General features: G+C 37.8%; 1 protein-coding gene across 2 annotated transcripts in view; it reads left to right on the top strand.

The window, feature by feature from the left end:
- The window catches only part of LOC126473368 (ankyrin repeat and BTB/POZ domain-containing protein 2), a 661367-nt gene that overhangs the window by 632744 nt on the left and 847 nt on the right, over positions 1-27776 (top strand). For both annotated transcript variants that reach the window (XM_050100375.1, XM_050100376.1), the window contains 3 exons: positions 113-318; positions 9663-9956; positions 10115-10297. In XM_050100375.1, coding sequence (XP_049956332.1) covers positions 113-318; positions 9663-9956; positions 10115-10297 — 683 coding nt within the window. The remainder of the gene's footprint in view (positions 1-112; positions 319-9662; positions 9957-10114; positions 10298-27776) is intronic.

Below are 27776 nucleotides of genomic sequence, written 5' to 3' on the forward strand. Positions count from 1 at the left end.
AGGATATTTTAGATATATTAAACATGTAATGCCACGTACTCATTACCTTGTTATTCACTGACAGTTAATAGTAGCCTTCCAAGCTGTTTTAGATTCCTTATTTTCCCAGCAGATATAACTCTGGATCTACGGAACCTGGGTATCCCATGGACTCTTCACTGTTGGATGCATACATTGGCAACAGCACACGAGCAACGTCTAGACAGTGTTATTGATCAACTGCTGCAAGATTTTCTTCAAGTCTGGCCTGATGATTACTCCACTCAGTTTGTCGATGAGTGTTTGCCTCTGCTGTTTAATATATTTAGGTTTAGTAAGGTAAAATATGCATTTAATTACAGTATCTAGTGAGTTTTTAATACACATGCAGAACAAATATTCCTTGTCAATTAAAAATGTACATTAGCTGGTAAAAAATATGTGTAGCATAAAATTTTGTCAGATTCAACAGAATTACTTCCTTTTATCAAAAAGTAGAACATTCTAGGTTTTTAGCATTACATTCATTATATTGCACTGTGTTTTCAAAGTACTGTTACATACATTCCTGTACATCCCATTTACAGGATGTTGTGGATGGAAATGTTTTATTGGCACATAGCTGGGTTGTTAATTTTTCTTAGTTTAAGTTTCGTTTTTTCAATGACAACAACAGAGTTATGATAAGTTCTAACAGCTGCACCCACATACTATTTAGGCAGCCTCCCTCTCTGTTGAAATTCTTGACACGTTTGCTACTATCATCTTTTTAAGCAAACATATACATGTGTTACAGAAAGGTACGGCCAAACTTTCAGGAAACATTCCTCACACACAAATAAAGAAAAGATGTTATGTGGACATGTGTCCGGAAACGCTTAATTTCCATGTTAGAGCTCATTTTAGTTTCGTCAGTATCCACTGTACTTCCTCGATTCACCGCCAGTTGGCCCAATTGAAGGAAGGTAATGTTGACTTCGGCGCTTGTGTTGACATGCGACTCATTGCTCTACAGTACTAGCATTGTTGGTGATGTCTTGATTGGGCCCCATATTCTTCCACCTACACTCAGTGGAGCACGTTATCATGATTTCATACGGGATTCTCTACCTGTGCTGCTAGAACATGTGCCTTTACAAGTACGACACAACATGTGGTTCATGCACGATGGAGCTCCTGCACATTTCAGTTGAAGTGTTCGTACGCTTCTTAACAACAGATTCGGTGACCGATGGATTGGTAGAGGCGGACCAATTCCATGGCCTCCATGCTCTCCTGACCTCAACCCTCTTGACTTTCATTTATGGGGGCATTTGTAAGCTCTTGTCTACGCAACCCCTGTACCAAATGTAGAGACTCTTTGTACTCGTATTGTGGACGGCTGTGATGCAATACGCCATTCTCCAGGGCTGCATCAGCGCATCAGGGATTCCATGCGACGGAGGGTGGATGCATGTATCCTCGCTAACGGAGGACATTTTGAGCACTTCCTGTAACAAAGTGTTTGAAGTCACGCTGGTACTGCTGTGTGTTTCCATTCCATGATTAATGTGAGTTGAAGAGAAGTAATAAAATGAGCTCTAACATGGAAAGTAAGCATTTCCGGACACATGTCCACATAACATATTTTCTTTCTTTGGCGTGAGGAATGTTTTCTGGAAGTTTGGCCGTACCTTTTTGTAACACCCTGTAGATCATGACCCACACACACAGACCTTTAATTTTTTTAAAGTTAGGTTTCAGCACGTTATTCTTTTTTTATATAATGTAATACTACCACACATAAAAATTCAGTAATAATTTGAACTCTAGATGGCGTAAAAATAAGTTTTTGGTAGCATAGGCTGCAGAAAAGTGTGTGTCATTTAATGATAATAGTGTTTCACCTACTGTGTATTGTTTGGTCAACTGAAATGAGATGAATGCCATGATTCCTAGATCACCATTGATGTTAATCTATGAATGATATAACTCTGAATGTTTCCTTCTCTGCATTGTCTTATGATACTGCATCATCTCAATATACAGCTACAGTCTGTTCATCATAAGATCAATTCTGATGTAAACATTACACTGTGTGTTCTTCCATGTTTGCTATTACCTCATTGCCTCAGCTGTGTATAGTAAGATATAATAATAACCTTACTTTTTTGTGGCAGCATAGCTCGGCCACACTACTTCTCCCATCTCTGCTTCAGTGGAACCGCCATCTTTGACACTGATGAGTAGCTGATCAGCAACACAATGTATGAAACCGTCCAAATGCCACATTTTGTCTTCTTATTGACAGTGACGTGGGATGGAGCTTTATGCATTAATTTAAGCACATATGGTACCTTAAATGTTGTATTATTTATTGCAGTGCATCCTTTAACTTGGTTCAAAATAAGATCTGTGAGGTTAAAATTGCAGTGGTTCGGTAGTAACATAAAGACACTGTGACCTGCAGACTGTGCTGTTTATCAGTAACATGCTGATCTACCATGTAAAGCTTCAAACTGTTTCAATAATTCAAGCTTAACCACTATGTGATCAACATGTGTTCCTGTTCCTATCAGTCAGGTTACAATATCTTTCTTCCTCAAAGATTTTTGTGGCCTACACTCAGCCTGCATTTGAAGGACCCAGGCCATCCACCAAATTTTAGTTTTCAATGTCTTTCTCTGCCATTTTTAACAAATTTTAGGATGCGTCAGTGAAACAGCTGTACGCACTTCCTTCTCTTCCAATAAATAAAACTCGATTTCTAGTTACCTTACCTATCAACTGGACATAAAACTTCCTTCCTTCCTTCCTTGCCTCAGGTATGCGTGTATTGGATAGTTCCTGTTGTACTCCATTATAGCTTTTAACAATTCAACAATGAGAAATTAGCTCTCAGCATTAAAAAGCATTTTTCTCTCTCTAAAATGACATTGTATCCTTAAGTGGACCAGCTAAGATACACAAGCTCACATTTGCAGTTTGGAACATAAATTGTACGTCTTAAAGTTTTCATTTTAATGAATAATTTACTAAGCAACATTAGTGTAAATTTTCTTCGTTCTAGGGTTTCAAATTCAAAATATAAAAAATTATTATTTAATACATATTAAGTATAAAAATCTATTCCTCTTTAGGTACCACTTTCTCAAAAAGTACAAAAGTTATTTTTACAACAATGAAAACAATCAATTATTGATAAAATTATTTAATTGGGTGGATAAAAAATCTGCTCACCAAGTGGCAGCAGAACACACACATAAAAGGCTGTTATGATTGGCAAACTTTCGGAACCAGTGGCTCTTTCTTCAAGCAGAGGGGTTGAAGGGGAAGGAAGAAGAGTGAAGGAAAAGGACTGGAGAGGTCTAGGAAAAGGGGCTGATTTTGGGAAAGCCACCCAGAACTGCATCGGAGGAAATTTTAAAATCTCAAATCTCGTCCGATGCAGTCTCCAACAATCAATCTTTTCTTCTCATCCTGTATGGTAAGTCTCTCTTGACCTGTGGTTCTGCATGACTTTCCCAAAATCTACCCATTTTCCTAGACCTCTCCAGTCCTTTTCCTTCACCCTTCTTCCTTCCCATTCCCTTCTGCCTGAAGAAGGAGCCACTGGCTCCGAAGGCTTTATGTGTGTGTTCTTACACCACTTTGTTAGTAGATCCAGTTAGTAGTATCCAGTTAAATAAACTTATTTTTATGATACATAGCATGTGATTTTCATGATACACTCCTGAGAAGAGAAGAACTGTGTGTTTAGCTGAAATAGTTCATCTGTTTTAATATTTATTATTTGGTAAAGAAATTATTTGAAAAGTTTATACTGTTTTTCTCTCACAGACACCTTATAACATTTAAAGTATTAACTTCGGTATTAGGTGTTACAATACACAGTATAGTGTGTAGGCTAATTTGTATGTGATAAACTTTCTTACCATTCAGTTTAAAGCTTTTAGGCTTACATCTTTCAGACAGAAATCTTTTTTACGGCTTTGCAGATGACTTCATGAATCTGAATAATTTTAGGAAATAAAACATCCTCAAACACAAAGGAAACATTGATTTAAGGCTTTAATCACATAGTACACAAATGTAGACAGACGTAAGTAGTAGGTTCATCTCCAACTCGTACTGTAAGTACTTGAATAGCCGACCAATTACATCAGGGGACAGGGAGGATGCAGAGGTACAATAGCTAAGCAACAAGGGTAGGAGAGAATGTAGAAGCACAAATGATTAGGTGTTTCTTGCTGACCACTGCCAACTAAGAGGCATTTGTTACACATCAAATGCTACAGTACAAATTTCAGTCAGTAACATAGATTTGTAAATTTCCATTGTAGAGCCAATCAAATATGCTTCTCGTTTGTAGCAAAGAATATGAAATGAATTTCAAAGCTGTTGTACAACATAATAAGTAGGAGAAAAATGGCCATAGTGATTGCTGAGGCTGGTAACAATCAGCAACAGAAAATAGCCAACCAGTTCTCCAAATGTGGCTGACATGCACAGCTGGTTTGAAGGAATTTTGTAGCCCCTTGTGATAATTTCTAGCACCCCTTCCCCACTTCTCACACATGCAAACACTACTTTATAGTATTTTATTCACATTGACATTCCTCAAAAATGTCTTACTTTCACATAAACCATTGTCTTACTCAATACAATGAATACGCCTCAATACATGAATGAAAGTAAAATGGTTGTAGTGTAATGCATGTTCAATTATCCAAAATTTTATTATGTGCATCAAGATAAAGTGATATTGCCTGAGAAGTATAAATGGACATGGTATTGAAATAATACATCCAACAATGGATTTGCACAGGGAAGTGGGCGACATTTGGTGGCAGTTTTCATCTTCTCATTTGATTCTTGATAAATTGGAAGAAGAAAGTTCCAAGACAATTGAGAATGCTTTCATTAATTTACTTCACAGAAGTTTTGATTGATACATTAAATAAGGAATTTTGCTTGTTGAAATTTTCAATGGACACAATGGCACGGAGGTGTGACATAAAACCATCATTATAATAATTGTAGCAGATCTTCCAGTTATTTCCAAAGAAATGAACTGAAAACTTATTTGCAGTAGTACCCTTCATAAGAATAATTTGAAGATCTAACTACTGTGTAAAACAGGAAGTTTCAAAAAATTTATTTTAGGTGCTTCAATGTAAAAAGACACCCTGAATTTTATGAAACTGGAATTGCTAATCTGATTCAATTTGGAGCTCTTCAAAATTTCACAACTGCATTAAACATATCTGCCATTGTGATTATTGTAGGCGAAATATTGTGCATTATCAAAATACTAATTGTTCAGTGGGGGAGTGAATGGGTGGGACTTTTGTGAGGAAAAATGCTCTGGCTAATGATTCCCAAAAGCATCAGGCTGTTGCTGAGCGATGGGGGTGATTTGTCCAAGGTTATTATATATGTTTTGTCAGTCTCCCATACAATGCTGCTGTAAGGTGCTGTCAACCAGCAGCTATAGTAGAAATTGCACACAACGTAACAGGGTTTCGTGAAAGCACTATATAGATCTTTGTATTCAGGTGTATTACTTAGAAGCTATTAATTTGTTTCTGTGGTGGCATACAGACAATACAACAAAATTTTGCCATGCTGCTATAATGCCATAACTGTCAGATCTCTGAAGTTATTAGCAGTTGCAAATATAAGACAGTATACTGATTTTTATCAACATGTGCCTATCAGAACTAGGAGGCCAAAGCTCATATTCACCCAGACAAGCAATTAAACTACATGAGTTGCCACAAAGCCATTCTATCGGTTAGTAAATAACTAACCAGTCATACAATATCAATAACGAACTAACAAGTACAATGTAATTTCCGTGTTTTTGATAGTAAAAAAAAGATCTCATCTGTACCATACACATAATAAAACTGTAAATGCCATTGTTTCTATGTTTAATTGAGAAAAATCACACCAGACATGCTTATAACATCAACAGAAGCCAAGTAATTGGTTTTTCAAAATTACCAAAAACAATTCTGATGTAAACATTACACAGTTTGTTCTTCCATGTTTGCTATTACCTTACTGGATTTTATTTCCCAAGGAGCCTCAGTGGTTTATGCTTGCATATAATAATAATCTTACACTTTATGTGGCATAGTATCTCGCCAATACTACTACGCCCATCTCTGCATCAGTGGAACTGCCTTCTTTGACGCTGAAGAGTAGCTGATCAATAACACAATATATGAAACCATCCAAATGCCACATTTTGACTTCTTGTTTTGTTATGTATTGTTCTGCATGACACCATTTCCAAATATTCCATTTCATTAAAAGGCACCAACAGTTTTTTCTAGCCACAGTCAGGGAGGGGGCTCTCTGCAAAGCTCGTATCTGTGTACTGCATCACACACATGGGTGGCACGCCCCTGCCACCTGTTCATAGACAGCTAAAGTGGTTTCAATCAGTTATATGATATGAATGCTTAGTGTAAGTAGTATGTGCAACTAGCAGCTGAGTATTGTAAGGTGAGGAGCAATGCTTCTTCTTTTTCATCTTCTTCTCCTCCTCCTCCTCCTTTTTTGCAATTTTCTCCTAAAGTAATCTGGAATTAATACCGATGATTATCAATTTTGAGTAGTACAATTTATCGTTAGTATTCTCTAAAGTTGCTTCCAGTGGCTGCTTTTGTATGGAAATGTGTATCTTGACTCACTATGAACGAATGAGCATCACAAATGGACAGTGTCTGTTTTCAGTCAGATTTCATTCTTTTTTCTCTTCCGTTTGTAGACAGTTTGTACATAGAGACAGGAAAAAATTGTTTTATTTTATATACAAATTAATTGTTATTTTTTGATAAATTCTGTGTTGTTTTAGGCCAATTTTGATGATATTTTTGTCAAATTTGTTCATATTTTCCCTGTGCTAATTTTTTCCCAATTTTGGTATTTTTTTCCTTTTCTGCATTTTTTATTTTTTTCCCAATTTTGGTGCTGTTTTTGATGTCACATCATAGTTTGTTAAACAAGAAATAAACTGTCATCTTAAGATCATACACAAACCTCAACCTTGGAGAATAAAGAAGTCAGAATTTGCAATTTAAGTATTGAATAGCTATCAGTATATTGTCATCCTCAGATTTGTAACATTTTTTTTAAATGGGAAAATGACAAAATTTCCCAGTATTTTGCAGTAACATCTAATTTAGCATTATTTTGCTAAAAGTTGCCAATTTCATCACTTTATCATTTATGCAAAATTTTTCTGTCCCTATGTATACATAATTTTGTGTAAAAAGCAATTGCTTCTATTTGCTGGCGAAGGAAAATCTTGTCATCAATTACTCTGGGCTTAGTGTAAGCTTTGACATCCTTTTCAATCCCCTCCAAAGAGTGTCTGTTAGACCCCAGAACATATTTCTATTGGTGTTGTTATACTGTGTCTCAAAAGCTAACACTAACCAGATTCAATATGAGAAAGATAGAAGACAGAGGAAGGAGAAGGGGCGATAGTATGCAGGCAAAGTTTAACAACCTACCTTGGCTGGATGCCACAGAAATATAATGTAAACTTTTATTAAGAATGTTATTAAACACCTAAGACTGGCTTAACAGAAGCAAGATCTGTTTGCAGTGTTGAAAGTTATTGCATTCTGTATTCCTGTACAAAAGTATGCATCCAGATGATGCTATAATTTGTAAACAAAAGCTTCAGAAACAGAAAGACAGTGCAAGCAATGGCCTATGAAGAACTCTTGTCACATCTAAAACTCTATCAGAAGAGATGATTATGTCATCCAAGGCAATGACATGTACTTCTTGTTTAATGTTGAGAAGTGCCACTAATTATTCAGTGTAGCAACTGAAACTTATAAACACGACAGAAACTTTTATGTGAAAAAATAAACTTTGTATAATAAATGGTATGTGGAGGCTGCCATTACATCAAAATTGTCTTGTTTCATATAAACCAAACTAAAGCACAATGTATAAAACTACTGTCTTGCCAACGAACACAAGTAAGAAAGATAAGCAAGAAATAGACAAACCGCAGCCAACAGTGCGCTTACCTTATGTGAAAAATGCTACTGGTCGAATGGGCAAACACCTTCGCTGCGTTGGGGTGCAGCCTGTCTTCTATAGTGGTCATAGGAGACAGGATGTGCTAGGCTCCACTAAGGACAAGGTGGATGAATTACACATTGCAGGCGTTTACGAGGTGGAATGCGAATGTGGAGAGGCATACATCGGCAAGACTGGTAGGCGAACAGCAATGCACATTTGGGAACATGAGCACTATAGTCGTCTGGAGCAACACAACAAATCTGCAGTGGCAGAACATCAGCAAGACTGCAGAAAAGAAATAAAATTCAGCGAAACCTGTGTGTTGGCCAAGCAGCCGGTTATGACGAAACGCAAAATCAGAGAGGCCATCAAAATACTTAAACACCCTAATAACATGAATAGGGAGGATGGACTCAGGCTTGACCCACCTTGGCTGCCAGCAATCAGAGCCCAACAGACCACACTGTCAACACGAGGCACGAGCGCTACTGGTGAATAACTACCGCCGCGCGACCAACGTCCAGCTATTGGTAAACAGAAGCTAACTTCTCATTTGACGGTGACCACCAATCGTGGCACATAAACACAAGAGCCAAGAGATGACAGAGGTTACGTTCTCCCTCGATCGCAATAACCTATTAAAATGAAGTTCCCTCTCCTTCTTCCTTAAGTGACCAATGAAACTAACTACCTTTTTAAAATTATGATGTAATGGCATGCGCAGCGAACTGTAACAACAAAATATAAAGGACACTGCATAGCTAGAATGCACGATTAGACCCAGAAGAAGGCTGCTGCAGCTGTGGCCAAAAATTTGGTTTTTCTCCAGAAGCAGTAGTTTTATACATTTTGACGCGGTACCATACCCAGAAAACTTTTATGTCGAATGATATTACTTATCTAATGAAAATTGAAACCTTTGATAGAGCTACCCTTCAATGAAATTACAAAGACAGTAAAGCTGGGCAGTGTTTACATTCAGGAGTTGTGTCTTGAGTACAAACAAAAGAAACACTTAGACTAGAAAATATTACTTCTAGTATCCTTTCTCATACGAGAGGGGCAGCAGGTCACTCACACCCATATGTTGTAAAGAGGGAAGGAAGCAAGGATGGTAGGAGTACTGTTTTCTATTTTAAGTGTTTCTGCCAGCTTTACTGTGAGTTGCACCTCCTGAGGTTTAGTACTGGCCATCCTTTATAATTTCAACAATTGTCTCTACTGATTTTTCCTTATCACAGAATTAACTATCCTCCAATAGAGTTGAAATAAAATATTGTGTGATAACTCTTCATTCAAAAGCTGTGGGTGCTCAAATTATATGATCAGAATTAGATTAATTAATATTAAGACAGTTGTACAGTTGACTAAATACTGACAAAGTTTCAAATTAATTGTACATTGTCAGTGGATGTTCTTTTTTATGCCACACTACACTCAGAATCTTGCATTATAAATACCATAATCCTCTGAATTCTACATATGGAACAATATGCAACTTTCAGTTGTATTGTGATATACTACTTTGTGTAAAGGTAAGCTGAGGCCTAAAATACAATATTTCCTCAATGTTTTTAAGTTTTTGAACAGTGATGGTACTTCAACTTTTGAAATTTTCTAATTGCTAACTTTTCTTGTATTTTTTACAGAATGAAGGCACAATATTATTGTTGGCTGATATATTTTCAACATGCTACGGCTGGGAAGCAATTAAAGCCATTAGAGATACTTCTTTTTCTGGTGGTACAAGAATAGACCCCAAGTTTGTAAATAATCCAGAATTAAGTGACGTGCAGTTCAGAGTGGAAGGACGGGTGTTTTATGGACATAAAATAGTACTTGTCACATGGTCACCAAGATTCAGAGCCATGCTTAGTTCTAAACTCTGTGATGGAAATCCCCCAGTTGTGCATATAAATGATATACGATATCACATATTCCAGGTACAGCAGCAATCACACTAATCAGAAATAATATAGTTCTATTAAAGGCATATGGTAATTTGTTTGCATAAAAATATGGCCTGAAAATGTGCAAAATTAATTAAAACTGGATAGTCATTCCCATTAATATATATTCTTTTTGTCTTTGTATTCTGCAGTTAGTGATGCAGTATTTGTATCACGGAGGCTGTGAAGGTTTACGAGTAGAGCCAGCAGATGTGCTTGAGCTTATGGCTGCTGCAAACTTCTTCCAACTTGATGGCTTGCTGAGATTTTGTGAAGCACAGTGCTCTGGAATGGTTGACCTAGACAACATTGTGTCTATGTATATACATGCCAAGGTAAACTGTTTGTATTTTAATACCTATGTTATAGTTCAAAACATTTGCACGCTTCTTGATTCCTGCCACTGCTGCTTCTAGCTTTCCTGATTTAGCACATTGACTGCTGCATGCATAGTGATGGATGTTTCACTGCCTCACATCAACAGGTGTGAGTTTCTGTTGTGAGTGCCAGTGGGCACACGATGTCAGGCGTAAGGCTTTGCTGTGGCCACCAGGGGCCTTGTGGCGGTCAACATGTTAACAGTGCTTTCATTCAATTATTTATGTCCGTCTAATCCTCTCTCTTGCCACTTGTATGTTGTTGTTAGGTAATTGGTAGCTTAAAAGGTGCTACTATGTTAGATTAAAAGGAAATTAACAGTTTCAAGAATTATTAGTTTAAATTGCAATTGAATGCAGAAAATTTTTCTTGAAAGTTCTCCAGAAAAAAACATTTACTGTAACAGCTCATATTCATCATTAAAGATACTCTGTCATCTTGGGCATTATGAATGAAGACTACATATTTCTTCCAAGAGCTTTATCCTCTTTCTTTTGTTACCATAACATATACTTTGGAGGTTTCCTTCAAGACAAGTACTCATTAAGAACAAGAAAGTGTTAGAAAGAAAACAAATGTTGGAAACATCTTACTACTAAAATTTAAATATTAACAGCATTTCTTGAGGAGACATTGTGATGCCTTTACTTTACCTAACAACTTGAATGGTTTCAGTTTATAGCCACTGAGCCAGTTAGCTTAAGATATACTGGCTGATGGCTTTACATCACATACTGCTATCTTATTAGAGTATGACATATGACTACAGGATCATTACTGCCCCCACCTTTTTTTAAAAAAGTTAGTTGTATATATATCATAAATTTTTGCTGCTTTTATTGGGTAACTTTACTGTCCTTAGCTAGCCATATTTCACACCTTCTGCCTGTAAAATAGCATACACACTATAAATAATTATTTTGTGACATCATATTTGAGTAACATTTAATTACACCTCTGCACTGAAGCACATTTTGCATATTATCTGGCAATTCCGCGTACTACTCTATTATTTATATTTGCTGCATTCAACAGAAGCTGACATCTATGATATTCTTTAATTGTCACCTGTTGAATTCTTTTGCGTTAGTTGTGGTGCTACTACAACTATATTATTACAATTTGTCTAACTTCACACTTGACATAGTAAATATTTTCATTATCCAAATGAAGCCATTTAATTTTCAGAGGTTCAGTTCTCATGGTCACCTTTTAAGATTTTTAATCAAACAATTCCATAACTGATGCAGATACTTCCAAACTCATTGTACTGAAAATCTGAAGCTAACATTTCGTTCTTGTATGAGAGAGGCTGCTAACAAATACCTATCTGTATATTACAGACTGTCAGTCAAATATATGTGTCCGTAATTAAATAAATCCTCTATCGAATATTTTACATACATCCAACCTGTTGAAGGAAGTCTTTTTGGCTTTTTTTTAAAAATCCTATTTTGGCAATAAAAACACAATTGCAGTAATTATTAATTACACAGACTAGGCCTGTAATTCCAGATAGTATAGCTGGCACAATGGGATGTACCCTCTGCCACTTACTTTAAAGTGTAGATGTAGCTTTCTCGAAACCTAAACTGGAATTAGCATGTGCCTTCACTCTTGACATGAGTCCAGCACTACCAACTCCATACTTTGCAAGAAAAACCAAGCCTGCTCATGAAACTTACCTCAGCTCTCAGTGTTCTCATTGGCTCCAAAACTGCACATTTGTCTTCTCCATGTTGTGGAGCTCAGGATACGTTGCAGATGTTTGCCAGAAATAAGAGATCTGTCATCAATTTTAAAGACTCCTGGGTTATTCGGTCAGCAGACTCCACACATATTATTTGAGGTGATGAACATTTCATAATAATTGCCAATATTGCACAATACTTTGAACATAAGTGAACTCTACAAAAATATCTTTACATTCTGTAACATGATTTCAGCCGTAAATAGAAATATTAAAAAAGGTAGGAAGATTTTTCTGTTTGGCAAAAGTGACAAAAAGCAGATTACATAGTACCTGATGGCTCAACACAAAAGTTTTGTCTCAAGTACAGATAGTGTTGAGGGTCAGTGGACAAAGTTCAAAACCATCATACAATATGTGTTAGATGAGTATGTGCCAAGCAAGATCGTAAGAGATGGAAAAGAGCCACCGTGGTACAACAACCAAGTTAGAAAATTGCTGCGGAAGCAAAGGGAACTTCACAGCAAACATAAACATAGCCAAAGCTTTGCAGACAAACAAAAATTACGCGAAACGAAATGTAGTGTGAGGAGGGCTATGCGAGAGGCATTCAATGAATTCAAAAGTAAAGTTCTATGTTCTGACTTGGCAGAAAATCCTAAGAAATTTTGGTCTTATGTCAAAGCGGTAGGTGGATCAAAACAAAATGTCCAGACACTCTGTGACCACAATGGTACTGAAACAGCGGATGACAGACTAAAGGCCAAAATACTAAATGTCTTTTTCCAAAGCTCTTTCACAGAGGAAGACTGCACTGCAGTTCCTTCTCTAGATTGTTGCACAGATGAAAAAATGGTAGATATCAAAATAGTCGACAGAGGGATAGAGAAACAATTAAAATCGCTCAAAAGAGGAAAGGCCGCTGGACCTGATGGGATACCAGTTCGATTTTACACAGAGTCCACGAAGGAACTTGCCCCCCTTCTTGCAGCGGTGTACCGTAGGTCTCTAGAAGAGCGTTGCGTTCCAAAGGATTGGAAAAGGGCACAGGTTATCCCCGTTTTCAGGAAGGGACATTGAACAGATGTGCATAACTATAGACCTATATCTCTAACGTCGATCAGTTGTAGAATTTTGGAACACATATTATGTTCGAGTATAATGACTTTTCTGGAGACTAGAAATCTACTCTGTAGGAATCAGCATGGGTTTCGAAAAAGACGGTCGTGTGAAACCCAGCTCGCACTATTCGTCCACGAGACTCAGAGGGCCATAGACACAGGTTCCCAGGTAGATGCCGTGTTTCTTGACTTCCGCAAGGCATTCGATACAGTTCCCCACAGTTGTTTAATGAACAAAGTAAGAGCATATGGACCATCAGACCAATTGTGTGATTGGATTGAAGAGTTCCTAGATAACAGAACGCAGCATGTCATTCTCAATGGAGAGAAGTCTTCCGAAGTAAGAGTGATTTCAGGTGTGCCGCAGGGGAGTGTCATAGGACCGTTGCTATTCACAATATACATAAATGACCTTGTGGATGACATCGGAAGTTCACTGAGGCTTTTCGCAGATGATGCTGTGGTGTATCGAGAGATTGTAACAATGGAAAATTGTACTGAAATGCAAGAGGATCTGCAGCAAATTGACGCATGGTGCAGGGAATGGCAATTGAATCTCAATGTAGACAAGTGTAATGTGCTGCGAATACATAGAAAGATAGATCCCTTATCATTTAGCTACAAAATAGCAGGTCAGCAACTGGAAGCAGTTAATTCCATAAATTATCTGGGAGTACGCATTAGGAGTGATTTAAAATGGAATGATCATATAAAGTTGGTCGTTGGTAAAGCAGATGCCAGACTGAGATTCATTGGGAGAATCCTAAGGAAATGCAATCCGAAAACAAAGGAAGTATGTTACAGTACACTTGTTCGCTCACTGCTTGAATACTGCTCAGCAGTGTGGGATCCGTACCAGATAGGGTTGATAGAAGAGATAGAGAAGATCCAACGGAGAGCAGCACGCTTCATTACAGGATCATTTAGTAATCGTATAAGCGTTACGGAGATGATAGATAAACTCCAGTGGAAGACTCTGCAGGAGAGATGCTCAGTAGCTCGGTACGGGCTTTTGTTAAAGTTTCGAGAACATACCTTCACCGAAGAGTCAAGCAGTATACTGCTCCCTCCTATGTATATCTCACGAAGAGACCATGAGGATAAAATCAGAGAGATTAGAACCCACACAGAAGCATACCGACAATCCTTCTTTCCACGAACAATACGAGACTGGACTAGAAGGGAGAACCGATAGAGGCACTGAAGGTATCCTCTGCCACACACTGTCACGTGGCTTGCGGAGTATGGATGTAGATGTAGATACAAACTGCTTCTCTCTTTCTGGCTTGTTCATGCAAAACTTAGTTCAGAGTGTTTATATTTTAACCCCCTTACACAGGTGACCACTGAAAGACTAAATTTATGCTAAATACAAAAAAGATGTTGGTGATTTTCACATAATAATTCTACAATTATGTAGTGATCAAAAGCTATAAAAGTACAATTCATCATTCTTGTTTTTAAAAGTACAAAGAATATGAACTTGTGAGTTCTTTTGAAACCTTTGCATAGAAGGTCAGCTTTAATGTCTACTTTTCTCTGAAAGTGATTTCCTATCTTTTATATATTATTTTAGTATTGTAAAAATCCAGATAGGATTCTAGTATCAGTATTTATGAAAATCAAGTGTGTTTTGGAATTTTGATTTACAATGCAGTTTAAATATTTCGTATTTGTATTATAACTTACTGCAATAAATTTGACAAAATTGAAGTGCATTGCAAATACTCCATCCTCTGTGCTTTCTAATAATTTGTGAGTTTTATATCCTGACAGTTTAGTGTGCAAACTTTTAATGATGAACTCGGTCCACAGCATGTGACCATATTCAGTATTGAAGTACCCGACACATGGCGAAAACGTTATAATTGTCACAATGCAGAGATGATCTCTTGGGTCATTTATTCTCTTACTGTTTCTATTTGTTGCTTATTGTTAATTAAATACTGTCAAGGCAAGCTTTTCTGCAAATACAAGCATGTGCAAGCAGTCTGTTCTTCGTAAGCATAGTCCGTCTGTACATCTATATGTGTAACCAAGAACTGGAGATACACAGTATTTTGCCATAAGCATGGTCCATTGACATCCTTATATGTTTTTTGAAACAAAGATGAAAATAAGAGATATTTGCAGTATAATTTTTGTTGCGAAATGACAGATAGTGCTTCAAGACATTTTCCATCAAGCTTTGAGAAGATTATCTGTAACATTCAACCATATTCAGATGATCTGATAACTCTGAGAGTGTAGAGGTTTCTCCCCACTCATACCAGCTACCATCATCACCTGTTAATGAAGAGATTACACACCAAAAGTTAGTGAAAGGGTGTCAGTGGTCATTCTATTGTAACACAGAACGATTCTTCAGGGCCGTCTACGTCTGCTACCATTCTCACCATACTAGAAGACCACATAAAAATGTGCAACTTTCTTTCTGTTGCAGTGGAGCAGTTGGCTTAATTGCTTTAAAAAAGCTAGAGTTTATGAACTGCATTGTTAAGTGTAAAGAATCCTTCCCATATTATTAGTTTCTCTCTGTTTGGAGAGTGCTTCTGCTCTGTGATTGTGTACGGAATTGATGAATAACCAGTTGAGTTGTTAAAGAGTTATCCTTTTTATTATTTTACTCCACAACTAATGTTGGCTTTTGTGTAGAAGCCATTTTGTAGTCTGCTTGTGTCTGTGTATGTGCGGATGGATATGTGTGAGTGTGTGTGCGAGTGTATACCTGTCCTTTTTTCCCCCTAAGGTAAGTCTTTCCGCTCCCGGGATTGGAATGACTCCTTACCCTCTCCCTTAAAACCCACATCCTTTCGTCTTTCCCTCTCCTTCCCTCTTTCCTGACGAAGCAACCATTGGTTGCGAAAGCTAGAATTTTGTGTGTATGTATGTGTTTGTTTGTGTTTCTATCGACCTGCCAGCGCTTTCGTATGGTAAGTCACATCATCTTTGTTTCTAAATATATTTTTCCCGCGTGGAATGTTTCCCTATTATAAACTATACAATTTGATACATTAAAAAACTGGCATGTTTTAGCATTAAAAGGAAATCTATATTTACATGTTTGAAATTTTAAATTGTGTGTTTTACCACAAAAAATTAAAGATAGTTGTTAAATTTAATGAAATTGTAAAATACTTGTAGGGGATTCCGTGTCCAGGTCAATGTTAATTATTGGTCAAACATAATGTATATTTTGCATATTATTCACAACCTTCACTGCTAACTCTTTTAATGCATGTCTCATAACAAAACAGTGGTGCATACAAAATCTACTGCTCTGACTGTAATGCTAGCTACATTGGGCAGATGGGAAGGAATTTTGAAACATGTTGCAAGGAATACACAGTATTAAAAAGGAAAAACACAGGAAGGAAATTCACCTACAGCATTGATCTCATACAAGGTAGTCACATGGTGCCCAGTATTTAAAACTACCTTGTAATTCTTCACACAGTAAAGAAGTGGTACTTTATTGATATATATGAAGAAACAGAAATTTATGGCCACCTGCAAAAATCCAGGGTAAAAGACATTCATCAAGCAGTGCACATTAAGAAACACCAGCTTCCTAGATATATACTGTGTTGTTATTTGCAGCTTTCTTTAAAGGCACTCTGCAATTTCATAGCTGCATCCAGATGTTAGTATACACATTAAAAGCTGAAACTGGTTACGAGTAAAATAAAGAACTTTTTAGCGGCTGGGGTGGTTACTTTTGTGTTGTAACAGACAAAAACAAGGCACAGGTATTTCAAAATGAGGGCACCTGCTGTAGTATGAAAATCATGTTCTGTCTTGCTGACGGTGGTGGCCATTTTCTTTCAGGTATGGGTTTATTCAATTGAAAGTCTGAGAAGTGATGTGTCGATTAGTTCACATTTCCAGTCTCAGAAATGCTTTACACCATCATCTAGGAAGATACTTGTTAGGTGGTTTTTTTGTCATTGTCTCAGCACATTGGAAAATATGTATTTAGCTGTAGTAGGCTTTCAACTTTGTGACACTCAGACCTTGTCCCATGTGATCTTTTCTGTTTTGGTAAGTTGAGAATAGATGAAAAGGAGGGTGATTTCTGATGGACAAAGAGCTTATGTAAGATTTTATTTGGAGGGGGGAGAATTCTTTCAGTGGTGTATGTGGATTCTGTCTGCAGAATGTGTTGCAAACAGGGTTAGTATTAAACTAGCTTAGTATTAAAGAAGTAGTAAATTTAATTGTCTTGCTTGAAGCTGCAGTTTCACTTTATGATCCGTGGTAATGTAGTAAGAGATAAACATTTTCCATTTCGCGCGCGCATGTGTGTGTGTGTGTGTGTGTGTTTGTGTGTGTGTGAGAGAGAGAGAGAGAGAGAGAGAGAGAGAGAGAGAGAGAGAGACAGACAGAGGAGGGGGGTATATTATGTGTAAAGTTTGTTGCAAGTCACTAAGTACTCGCATTCTCAAATAATGGAAAATATAATCTGGATACTTGTATGCGGTGAGTTAGCTGCCTATAAGTATACACAGTTGCTAATTGTAATAATTGTTTTATTGTGTTAAGCCTTTAACATAAGATTGTATCCCTTAATGTGTAATTATGACAGATTTTTAAATTTTTAAACTCAGACAATAATTATGTGAAATTTTTGTTGCCCTTAGAAGCCATTAGATAGGCAAACCAAGACTCATGGACTGGGATAGCTGTTTAGTTGTATAGATGTTCAGTCAACAGTGGGCTCGTTAAAGATGAAACCAAACTCAGATTGGGAAGGATGGGAAGGGAAATTAGCCATTTCCTCTTCAAAAGAAGCATCCTAGTATTTGCTGCAGTGTCTTACCACTGAGCTTAGCTGGCAGAAATTATGGCCAAAATTTTGAATAGACCCTAGTTGCTAAAAATAGAATTTGGTAAAAAATCAGTCAAGCTCAGAAATTTAAATGCCTTGGGGAAGTCATCCAAACTGGAAAATTACCTATAATACCAAATGATGTAGAAATATGTTTCAACAAATAGTACTTACCTTCAGGAGGCAAAATATTTAGTATTGCTCAAAACAGAAAAGGCAACTTATCATTTCACATTACTTTTTAGTTCCATAATGTTTTCCATTCAATGTTGAAGAAAGTATTTGGTTTGAAAACTGGCTTTTTTACATCTGGTAGAGTGCCATCTTAGTTTTACATAATTCATAATAAGCATTGCGAAATGACACTATTTGTCAAGTAAACATACAAATATTGTATTGATAAAAGGTGATAGCAAGTAGCTTACCATCTGCTACCTTCTAGACCACATATTACTGTGAATGAAATGTAGCTGTAAGTACAAAAGACTTTTGAAGCTGATAGTGACATTGATATCAATCTCCATTCACAAGTGAATGAGTTTTATTGAACGGTACTAAAGCCGTATCTCAAACTGATGGGGTTCCATGCAGGTTCAATGCAGTGTCAAACTGTACAGTATAGAAAATGAATTACTATTGATCGTAGCCAGCCTAGCATTGTACCCTCATGCAGTTTTAATCATCTGTGAACACAAACTCCAAATATATATGAATCTTCCCTTAGCGAGCCCTTTAAACCATACAATCATCATCTGCGTTCTTACAAAGGTTCGCACTTTACACTGTAAAAGGCAAGCAATTAATTATTGCAGAATTTACATTAAGTGGAATTTACATTACATTCAAAATTGTTAAGGCTTTCATTGCCACTTGTTGACAAACTGCCTGTTAGCTTCTGTCTCAGTTCGTCGGCCGAAAAACCCGAGACAGAAGCCAGCAGGCAGTTTGTATACATTACATAGCTGTATGTAGAAATGAAAAATATTCCATAAATAAATTAATGTAAAACAAGCTTTTGATGTGGACAGAATATAATATAAGCCTGTGACATTCCACTTATTTACTTTATATGTGGAGATAAAATGCAGCAGATGCCAAAAGTACAAAGATTTTAATAGATGTTTCTACATACAATTGTGGCTGATATGCTAAATGTTATCCAAGGCATTTTACCCAATATGCCTGCATGATACTTTTTGAAATTTTGTTTTTGTAGTTCTAGATCATTGTAGTTCCACAGACTGCAAATAATTACATGTTGTAGATCAAACCTGTCTTCACATCAAAAGAAGTGCGCACAGCTCAAGGGAAATATTAACTTTTAAAAAAGTATAATATGAACCTAAGGACAAGTGGAACTGCATTTCAGAAGACTTTTTTTCTGGATCACCAGGCCTCATCTTGCCTATTTTTAATTGTTCTCTCTTTCTAAGGTGTTTCCATTTAGATTTTACAATGCTAACAGAAAGAATAAAATGGCTCTTTATTTACCTATCGCTACAGGCCAACACAAGTAGATCCACTAAATGTCTGTAAACTAACAAATGCTTTCAATGGAACCATATTTGAGAAGTAAATCAAACAATATTTTTCTCGAGCATTTCTATATTCATATGTTTAACTCTGTAGTAGCAACATCATTCTAAATTGGAGTGTGGACAGTACCATTGCCCACATGGGAATTGCTTGCCCCAGTTCATTTAACTACACCAAAGGTCTCTCAATTTTAAAAAAAAAAAGAAAAGAAAAGAAACTTGCACATTGAGTTAAAAAGGAAGATCTACTACTGCTATTGCCTGGTTTTTCAGTGCATTGCCATCTGGTGAGGTTACCAATACCCATCCACCTCCCACCCCCAAAGGGAGAGACGAGGATATTGCATATGTTTAGTGGATGGTGGAATACCACTGTGGGATGGGTGAGAAAGATAGAGGAGAGGATATTTCTCATTTCAGAGCATGATGACAGGTAGTTGAAATCCTGTCGGAGAATGTGATTCAGCTATTCCAGTACTGGGTGGTACTGAGAGATAAGGCATGAGAGATTTGTTTCTGAACAAGGCTGAGAGGGTAATTTCAGCCTGTGAAGGCCTCAATTAGATCCTGGGCATATTTGGAGAGGCACCACTTATCATTACAGATGCAATGACCAAGGATGGCCAGGCCATATGGAAGGGACTTCTTGGTATGGAATGGGTGGCAGCTGTCAAAGTGGAGTTATTGTTGGTGGTTGGTAGGTTAGATGTGGGTGGAGGTAATGATGTAGCCATCCTTGAGGTGGAGGTCAACCCCCAAAGAGAGTTGCTTGTTGGATTGAGGTGGACAGTGAAACAAAGGGGGAGAAGATGTTGAGGTTCTCGACGAATGTGGATAGTGCATCCTCAGTGTCAGTCCAGATCACAAGGATGTCATCAGTAAATCTGAACCAGATGAGCAGTTTGGGATTCTGAATGGCCAGGAAGGATTTTAAAAAATGATTCAAATGGCTCTGAGCACTATGGGACTTAACATCTGAGGTCATCAGCCCCCTAGAACTTAGAACTACTTAAACCTAACTAACCTAAGGACATCACACACATCCATGCCTGAGGCAGGATTCGATCCTGCGAACGTAGTGGTCTCGCGGTTCCAGACTGAAGCACCTAGAACTGCTCGGCCGCAGCGTCCGGCAGGAAGGATTCCTCTAGAATCATAAACAGGTTGGCGTAGGATAGTACCATGCAGATGCCTGTTTCTGTACCCCAGATTTGTTTGTGGGTGGTGTGCTGCCTTCAAAGGAGAAATAATTGTGGGTGAAGATATAGTTGGTCAGGCGACCAGAAAGGCGTTAGTGGGTTTAGTGTCAGATGTGTGCTGAGAAAGACAGTGTTCAGTAGGGGCAAGTCCATGGGCATTGGGGATGTTAGTCTAGAAGGGGCACTGGATGATAAAGGAATGGGAACTGCGGAGAGTTGGTGGAGGAAGTAATTGGTGTCTTATATAGAGGAGGGCAGGTTACAGAAAATAGGTTGAGGTGCTAGTCCTTGAGAGTGAAGGTTCTCTCTTTGGGAGCACAGTAACCAGCCACAACAAGGCGTTATGGGTGGTTGGATTTATCAGTTTTGGGAAACACATTGGAGGTTGGAGTGGTGGGAGTGAGGAGATGGACAGACTCAGGGGAGGACCTAAGATTTGAGGAGGGACTGCTCAATTTCTGGAATAGCATTACTGTGTCAGCGTTTGTAGGTGTACATTTATGACAGCTGAGGGAGACCATCAGCCAGATAATTGCTGCAATTGATAACCACAATGCTGGAGACTTTGTGGTGAAACAGGCACCAAGGCCACAACTGTCATGTGGCAGAGCATTCTCTACAACATGATAATCATGAATGCAATGCCTGTTTCACTGCATGTGCCATTTGGATTCTTCCCCACACTAGATTCTCAGAAGTCTGCAGGTGGGAAGTGGCATTACAACATATCCTTAGTTCTCACCTACCATCCACCTAGTCTTAATTTATGTTTATTTCTTTGATTTATTCTCAGTAATTGTTCCTTTCTTTGTTCCCTTTTAGTTTCTATACCTTTTATTTTCTGGTCTGTCTACTTTTCCCCATCCTGCACCTCTACCACATACAATGAGCTACAGCTTTCTGCTGTTATTAACTCCTGCACAATGTTTCATCAGTAATCTCTGTCTTGCTTATTACACTGTCTTCCACCTCTAAGCTCTCACCTTAACCTTTATATGTGTGTGTTCTTCTGCCATTGCTTAGCGAGTATATTTTTTTTATCTACCCAGTTACAGTTTATTTTCAAAAACTGAAAATTGTGTTAATATTCTTCACTCTATGGTTATCAAATAAGCTTTTCTTATTTCATAACAGTTCGCTACAGTTAAAAAAAAACACATTGTTATCTATGAAACTTCCTAAATATGTTATCTTAAATTGTTGCAATGCAAATGTTTACTTCCCTAGCTGACCAAACATGGTTTGAAAATCCTGTAGATACTTCAATACCCTAAATTTTGAAATTAAGGTTGCTGTTCATTTGGTAAGGCTATGTCACAAATTTGAAATTACATCTTATCGCTATGTCATGTCTGTAATATCTCTCGTCACTAATTGTGTGTCAGCTGAACAAATGCATGCCTGTGAAAGTGCCTACTGCTCTCCCGGGCCAGAAGGCTGTGAGCCAATGTGGTCCAGAGCCACAATATTACAAAATGCCTCTGGTATTGGTATATAAAAAAAATAATATGTGCAATTATAGCAACCAGATGTGAGATTTTCTATTAAGTTCTCTCTGGTTTGTTGACAATAGTAAATTCAGTCTTGTTGTAATAATGTTTCCTCACGTAGAGTGCGCACATTTTGCCCAAAATGGGAATGATCTAACTGTCTGATACTTCACGTGTAACATAATCAAAGCTTAAGTAAGTAAGTATTAATATTTTCATACTGTGTAGTAATACACTTACTTCTATTATTCATTAATAAGGCACCAGCCTCAAATAGTACTGCAATATCAGTAACATAAGATATCATTAATAGTATCAGGTAATAAAATTTTCATTAGTAATCTTTTAGTAATAGAAGAGCATAACTGTAACAACAGGAAATGATAAATTTCAATAATACTCAGAGGTAGCATATTCTTAGTGACAGCTGATGCTGGTGAAGTCTCTATAGTAACAGTAGCTAGCAATGTTACAGTATTAGCTAGTCATGATGATGATGGGGATGATGATGATGATGATGATGATGACATCAAACCTCAATATTGACGGCAGCTGGCACATTCAGTATTTAAAGATGACGGTAAGTTCTCAGAAGGAACAGAAGGTAAAAATCTGTCAGTAGTAACTGATGATACTAATCTGTCAGCAGTAACTGACAATAGTAACTTATTAGTATTGATAGAGGAAAGTGGCTTTTCATCCATCAGATCTCTATTATCTGTAGCAATTTCACTACCCAAGGGTTCCAAAGTAGCCTCTACTTTCTTTGATTGAGGTTCCATTCCATTTATATGTGCTGTAATACACACATGGAAAAAAAACCACAACACCAAAAAATAATTAATGTTGAGTAATTCAAGTTCAGGAAAACATTTGTATAGGTAACATTCTTAAATGATTAACATTGCAAGATCACAGGTTAATGTAAGGCCAAAATAAGCCATTGCAATGTGAAATGCTGGTATATTAATAACCAATGTAACCGCCACAATGTTGAATGGAAGCATACAAATGTGCATGCATTGTGTTGAACAGATGCCGGATGTCAGTTTTTGCGATAGAGTTCCATTCCTGTTGTGTGGTCAGTTGATACAGGAACAGGTAATGCTGTTTGTGGATGACACTGGAGTTGTCGTCGGATTATGTTCTAAATGTGCTCAATGGAAGGCAGATCTGGTGATTGAGCAGGCCATGGCAAGATGTTGACACTCTGAAGACCACATTTGGTTGCAAAAGCATTATGTGGGCGAATGTTATCCTGTTAAAAACATCCCCTGGAATGCTGTTCATGAAGGGCAGCATGTCGTTGTTGTGGTCTTCAGTCCAGAGACTGGTTTGATGCAGGTCTCCATGCTACTCTATCCTGTGCAAGCTTATTCATCTCTCAGTACCTACTGAAACCTACATCCTTCTGAATCTGCTTAGTGTATTCATCTCTTGGTCTCCCTCTACAATTTTTACCCTCCATGCTGCCCGCCAATACTAAATTGGTGATCCCTTGATGCCCCAGAACATGTCCTACCAACTGATCCCTTCTTCTAGTCAAGTTTTGCGACAAATTTCTCTTCTTGCCAATTCTATTCGGTACCTCCTCATTAGTTATGTGATCTACCCATATGATCTTCAGCATTCTTCCGTAGCACCACATTTTGAAAGATTCTATTCTCTTCCTGTCTAAACTATTTATCGTCCACGTTTCACTTCCATACATGGCTACACTCCATACAAATACTTTCAGAAACGACTTCCTGACACTTAAATCTATACTTGATGTTAACAAATTTCTCTCTTTCAGAAACTCTTTCCTTGCCATTGCCAGTCTACATTTTATATCCTCTCTACTTCAACCATCCTCAGTTATTTTGCTTCCCAAATAGCAAAACTCCTTTACTACTTTAAGCATCTTATTTCCTAATCTAATTCCCACAGCATCACCCAATTTAATTCGACTACATTCCATTATCCTCGTTTTGCTTTTGTTGATGTTCATCTTATATCCTCCATTCAAGCCACTGTCCATTCCATTCAGCTGCACTTCCAGGTCCTCTGCTGTCGCCGACAGAATTACAATGTCATTGGCGAACCTCAAAGTTTTTATTTCTTCTCCATGGATTTTAATTCCTACTCTGAATTTTTCTTTTGTTTCCTTTACTGCTTGCTCAATATACAGATTGAATAACATCGGGGATAGGCTACTACCCTGTCTCACTCCCTTCCCAATCACTGCTTCTCTTTCATATCCCTCGACTCTTATAACTGCCATCTGGTTTCTGTACAAATTGTAAATAGCCTTTTGCTCCCTGCATTTGATCCCTGCCACCTTCAGATTTGAAAGAGAGTATTCCAGTCAACATTGTCAAAACAAGTCTACAAATGCTAGAAACATAGGTTTACCTTTCCTTGATCTGTCTTCTAAGATAAGTCATAGGGTCAGTATTGCCTCACGTGTTCCATCATTTCTATGGAATCCAAACTAATCTTCCCCAAGGTCTGATCTCATTTTTGAGATGTTTGTATTCCTTTTTTCCTATTTTATTTACTGTGTTTTTATATTTTCTCCTTTCATCAATTAAATTCAATATTTCTTCTGTTACCCAAAGATTTTACCTACTTGATCCTCTGCTGCCTTCACTATTTCATCTCTCAAAGCTACCCATTCTTCTTCTACTGTACTTCTTTCCCCTGTTCTTGTCAGTCGTTCCCCAATGCTCTCTCTGAAACTCTCTACAACCTCTGGCTCTTTCAGTTTATCCAGGTCCCATCTCCTTAAATTCCCACCTTTTTGCAGTTTCTTCAGTTTTAATCTATAGTTCATTACCAATAGATTGTGGTCAGAGTCCACATCTACCCCCAGAAATGTCTTACAATTTAAAACGTGGTTCCTAAATCTCTGTCTTACCATTACATAATATATCTGAAACAATCCAGAATCTCCAGGCCTCTTCCATGTATACAGCCTTCTTTCATGATTCTTTAACCATGCGTTAGCTATGATTAAGTTATGCTCTGTGCAAAATTCTACCAGGAGTCTTCCTCCTTCATTCCTTACGCCCTTTCCATATCCACCTACTATGTTTCCTTCTCTTCCTTTTCTTACGATCAAATTCCAGTCACCCATGACTATTAAATTTTCGTTTCCCTTCACTATCTGAATAATTTCTTTTATCATACATTTCATCAATCTCTTCGTCATCTGTGGAGCTGGTTGGCATATAAACTTGTCCTGTGGGGTAGGCATGGGCTTCATGTCTATCTTTGCTGCAATTGTGTATTCACTATGCTGTTTGTAGTAGCTTACCTGCATTCCTATTTTCCTATTCATTATTAAACCTACTCCTGCAGTAGCCCTATTTGATTTTGTACTTATAACCCTGTATTCACATGATGAGAAGTCTTGTTCCTCCTGCCATCGAACTTCATTAATCCCCACTATGTCTAACTTTAAACTATCCATTTCCCTTTTTAAGTTTTCTAATCTACCTGCCTGATTAAGGGATCTGACATTCCACACTCCAATCCATAGAATGCCAATTTTCTTTCTCCTGATAAAGATGTCCTCCTAAGTAGTCCCCACCCAGAGATCCAAATGGGGGACTATTTTACCTCCACAATATTTTACCCAAGAGGACGCCATCATCATTTAACCATATAGTAAAGGTGCATGCCCTTGGGAAAAATTATGGCTGTAGTTCCCCTTGCTTTCAGCCGTTCACAGTACCAGCACAGCAAGGCCATTTTGGTTAATGTTACAAGGCCAGATCAGTCAATTTTCCAGACTGTTGCCCCTGCAACTACTGAAAAGGCTGCTGCCCCTTTTCAGGAACCACATGTTTGTCTGGCCTCTCAAGAGATACCCCTCCATGGTGGTTGCACCTACGGTACGTCTATCTGTATCGCTGAGGAGGCGTGCAGGCCTCCCCACCAATGGCAAGGTCACTGGTTCATTGGGGGGGGAGGGGGGGTTAGCATAGGAGGTCGAATATCATATTGGCATCCAAATATGCAGTCAGGGTTCATGTGATAAACACAAGAGTGCTCGTGCTGCTACACAAAATTACACCTCAGACCGTAATTCCAGGTGTAGGTCCTGTCTGTTTAGGATGCAAACAGGTTGGTTGCAGGCCTTCAATTGGCCTCCTCCTAACCAACACAGGCCTCCAATGAGCTGTCAATTGACACCACTGAAGCAGCAAATGGCGGTGATTTTTGGCCAGTGGAATACACAATACAGGCTGTTTGGCTCAGACCTGCCCTTGAAGTAACTGATCTGTAACACTTCATTGTGTCACTGTGCTGCCAATTGCTGCTCAAACTGCTGTTGCACAGGCAGTGCAATGCACCAGAGCCAAATGCCTAACACGATAGTCCTCCATCTCGGTAGTATCATACGGCTGTCCAAAGCCCAGTCATCATGTGACTGTACATTCTCATCCAACCGCACTAATCACATACAGTGGCTAATTTCCTGACAAGTCTTTGTGCACTATCACAGAAGGAACACTCACCTTCTCACAGCCCTATTATGTGATCTCGTTCAAACTCAGGGAAGCATTGAAAATGGTGTCTTTGTCACCTTGAAGTCATTCTCGACTAAAATTCACCACATTCAATCTCAAAGGTAAGTAATGCTCAGAACTGTTACAGTGTGTAGTTAAAGCAGACCTGATTTGCCTCCTTATAGTGGCACCGCTGTTGCCACTCTCATGCAACTGGCACAAATTTGAATATATATCATCATTCAGGTGTAAAATCTTGTCTACCAACTTCTGATTATGTTGCACAACTCCTTCTTGGTGTTTGAAGATTTTAAACTGTAACAGCAATTGTGAATTCAACAAGGCATTAAAGTGAAAATGGGTGGCAGTATAGCAGGATTAGTTATGTAGAGAAACTACTCAGATAAGATAATTACAAAGTATGATGGAAGACATCAGAAGAGAGGATATGCTAAATGAGCTGGTCACTTCTTGCCCGTTATACCCCCTACAGAATAATATGGAACTTCTCACACTAGTAATATGTTGAGAAGCAAAGTTTCCTTCATTTTCTCCCCACCAACACTGCATTTACCGCAGTAATGTAGATACCAATTCGTCTTCTCACACTATTGGTACCATTACATATGAATATTTAACTTTCCAGCATCTCACACTTTCACAGGTTCAAAATACTTATTATAGTAAGCCATGCAAAAGCTACCTTGTGTGCTATACTAAGATAAAAGATGCAAACTGAATTAAAGTTTTACCACCTCAAAGTATTGGTGTTAGACTAATTTACATCCTTATCACTAGTTTCTAGCACTGCATTGCAGAATTTAAAATTGACATACAAGTTGCCAAACAAAAGCCAAATCACAAAGTTTGCACTCACCTACAGTTACATTGCACATCGATGTTTAATTAAAAGTGCAAAAGTATATTAAAGTTTAAGTGGGGTAAACACTGTATTAATTCTTGACTAACAGCTGCTTCTCTTTATTAATGCATACCCTGACTCATTCCACATTTTTGGAGGATTTTGTTCGTAATATTGATAGTTGAGCAATTATAAAGACAAATAATATATTTATA

Source organism: Schistocerca serialis, chromosome 4 (assembly GCF_023864345.2).
Source record: "Schistocerca serialis cubense isolate TAMUIC-IGC-003099 chromosome 4, iqSchSeri2.2, whole genome shotgun sequence".
NCBI classification, from domain to species: Eukaryota; Metazoa; Arthropoda; class Insecta; order Orthoptera; family Acrididae; genus Schistocerca; species Schistocerca serialis.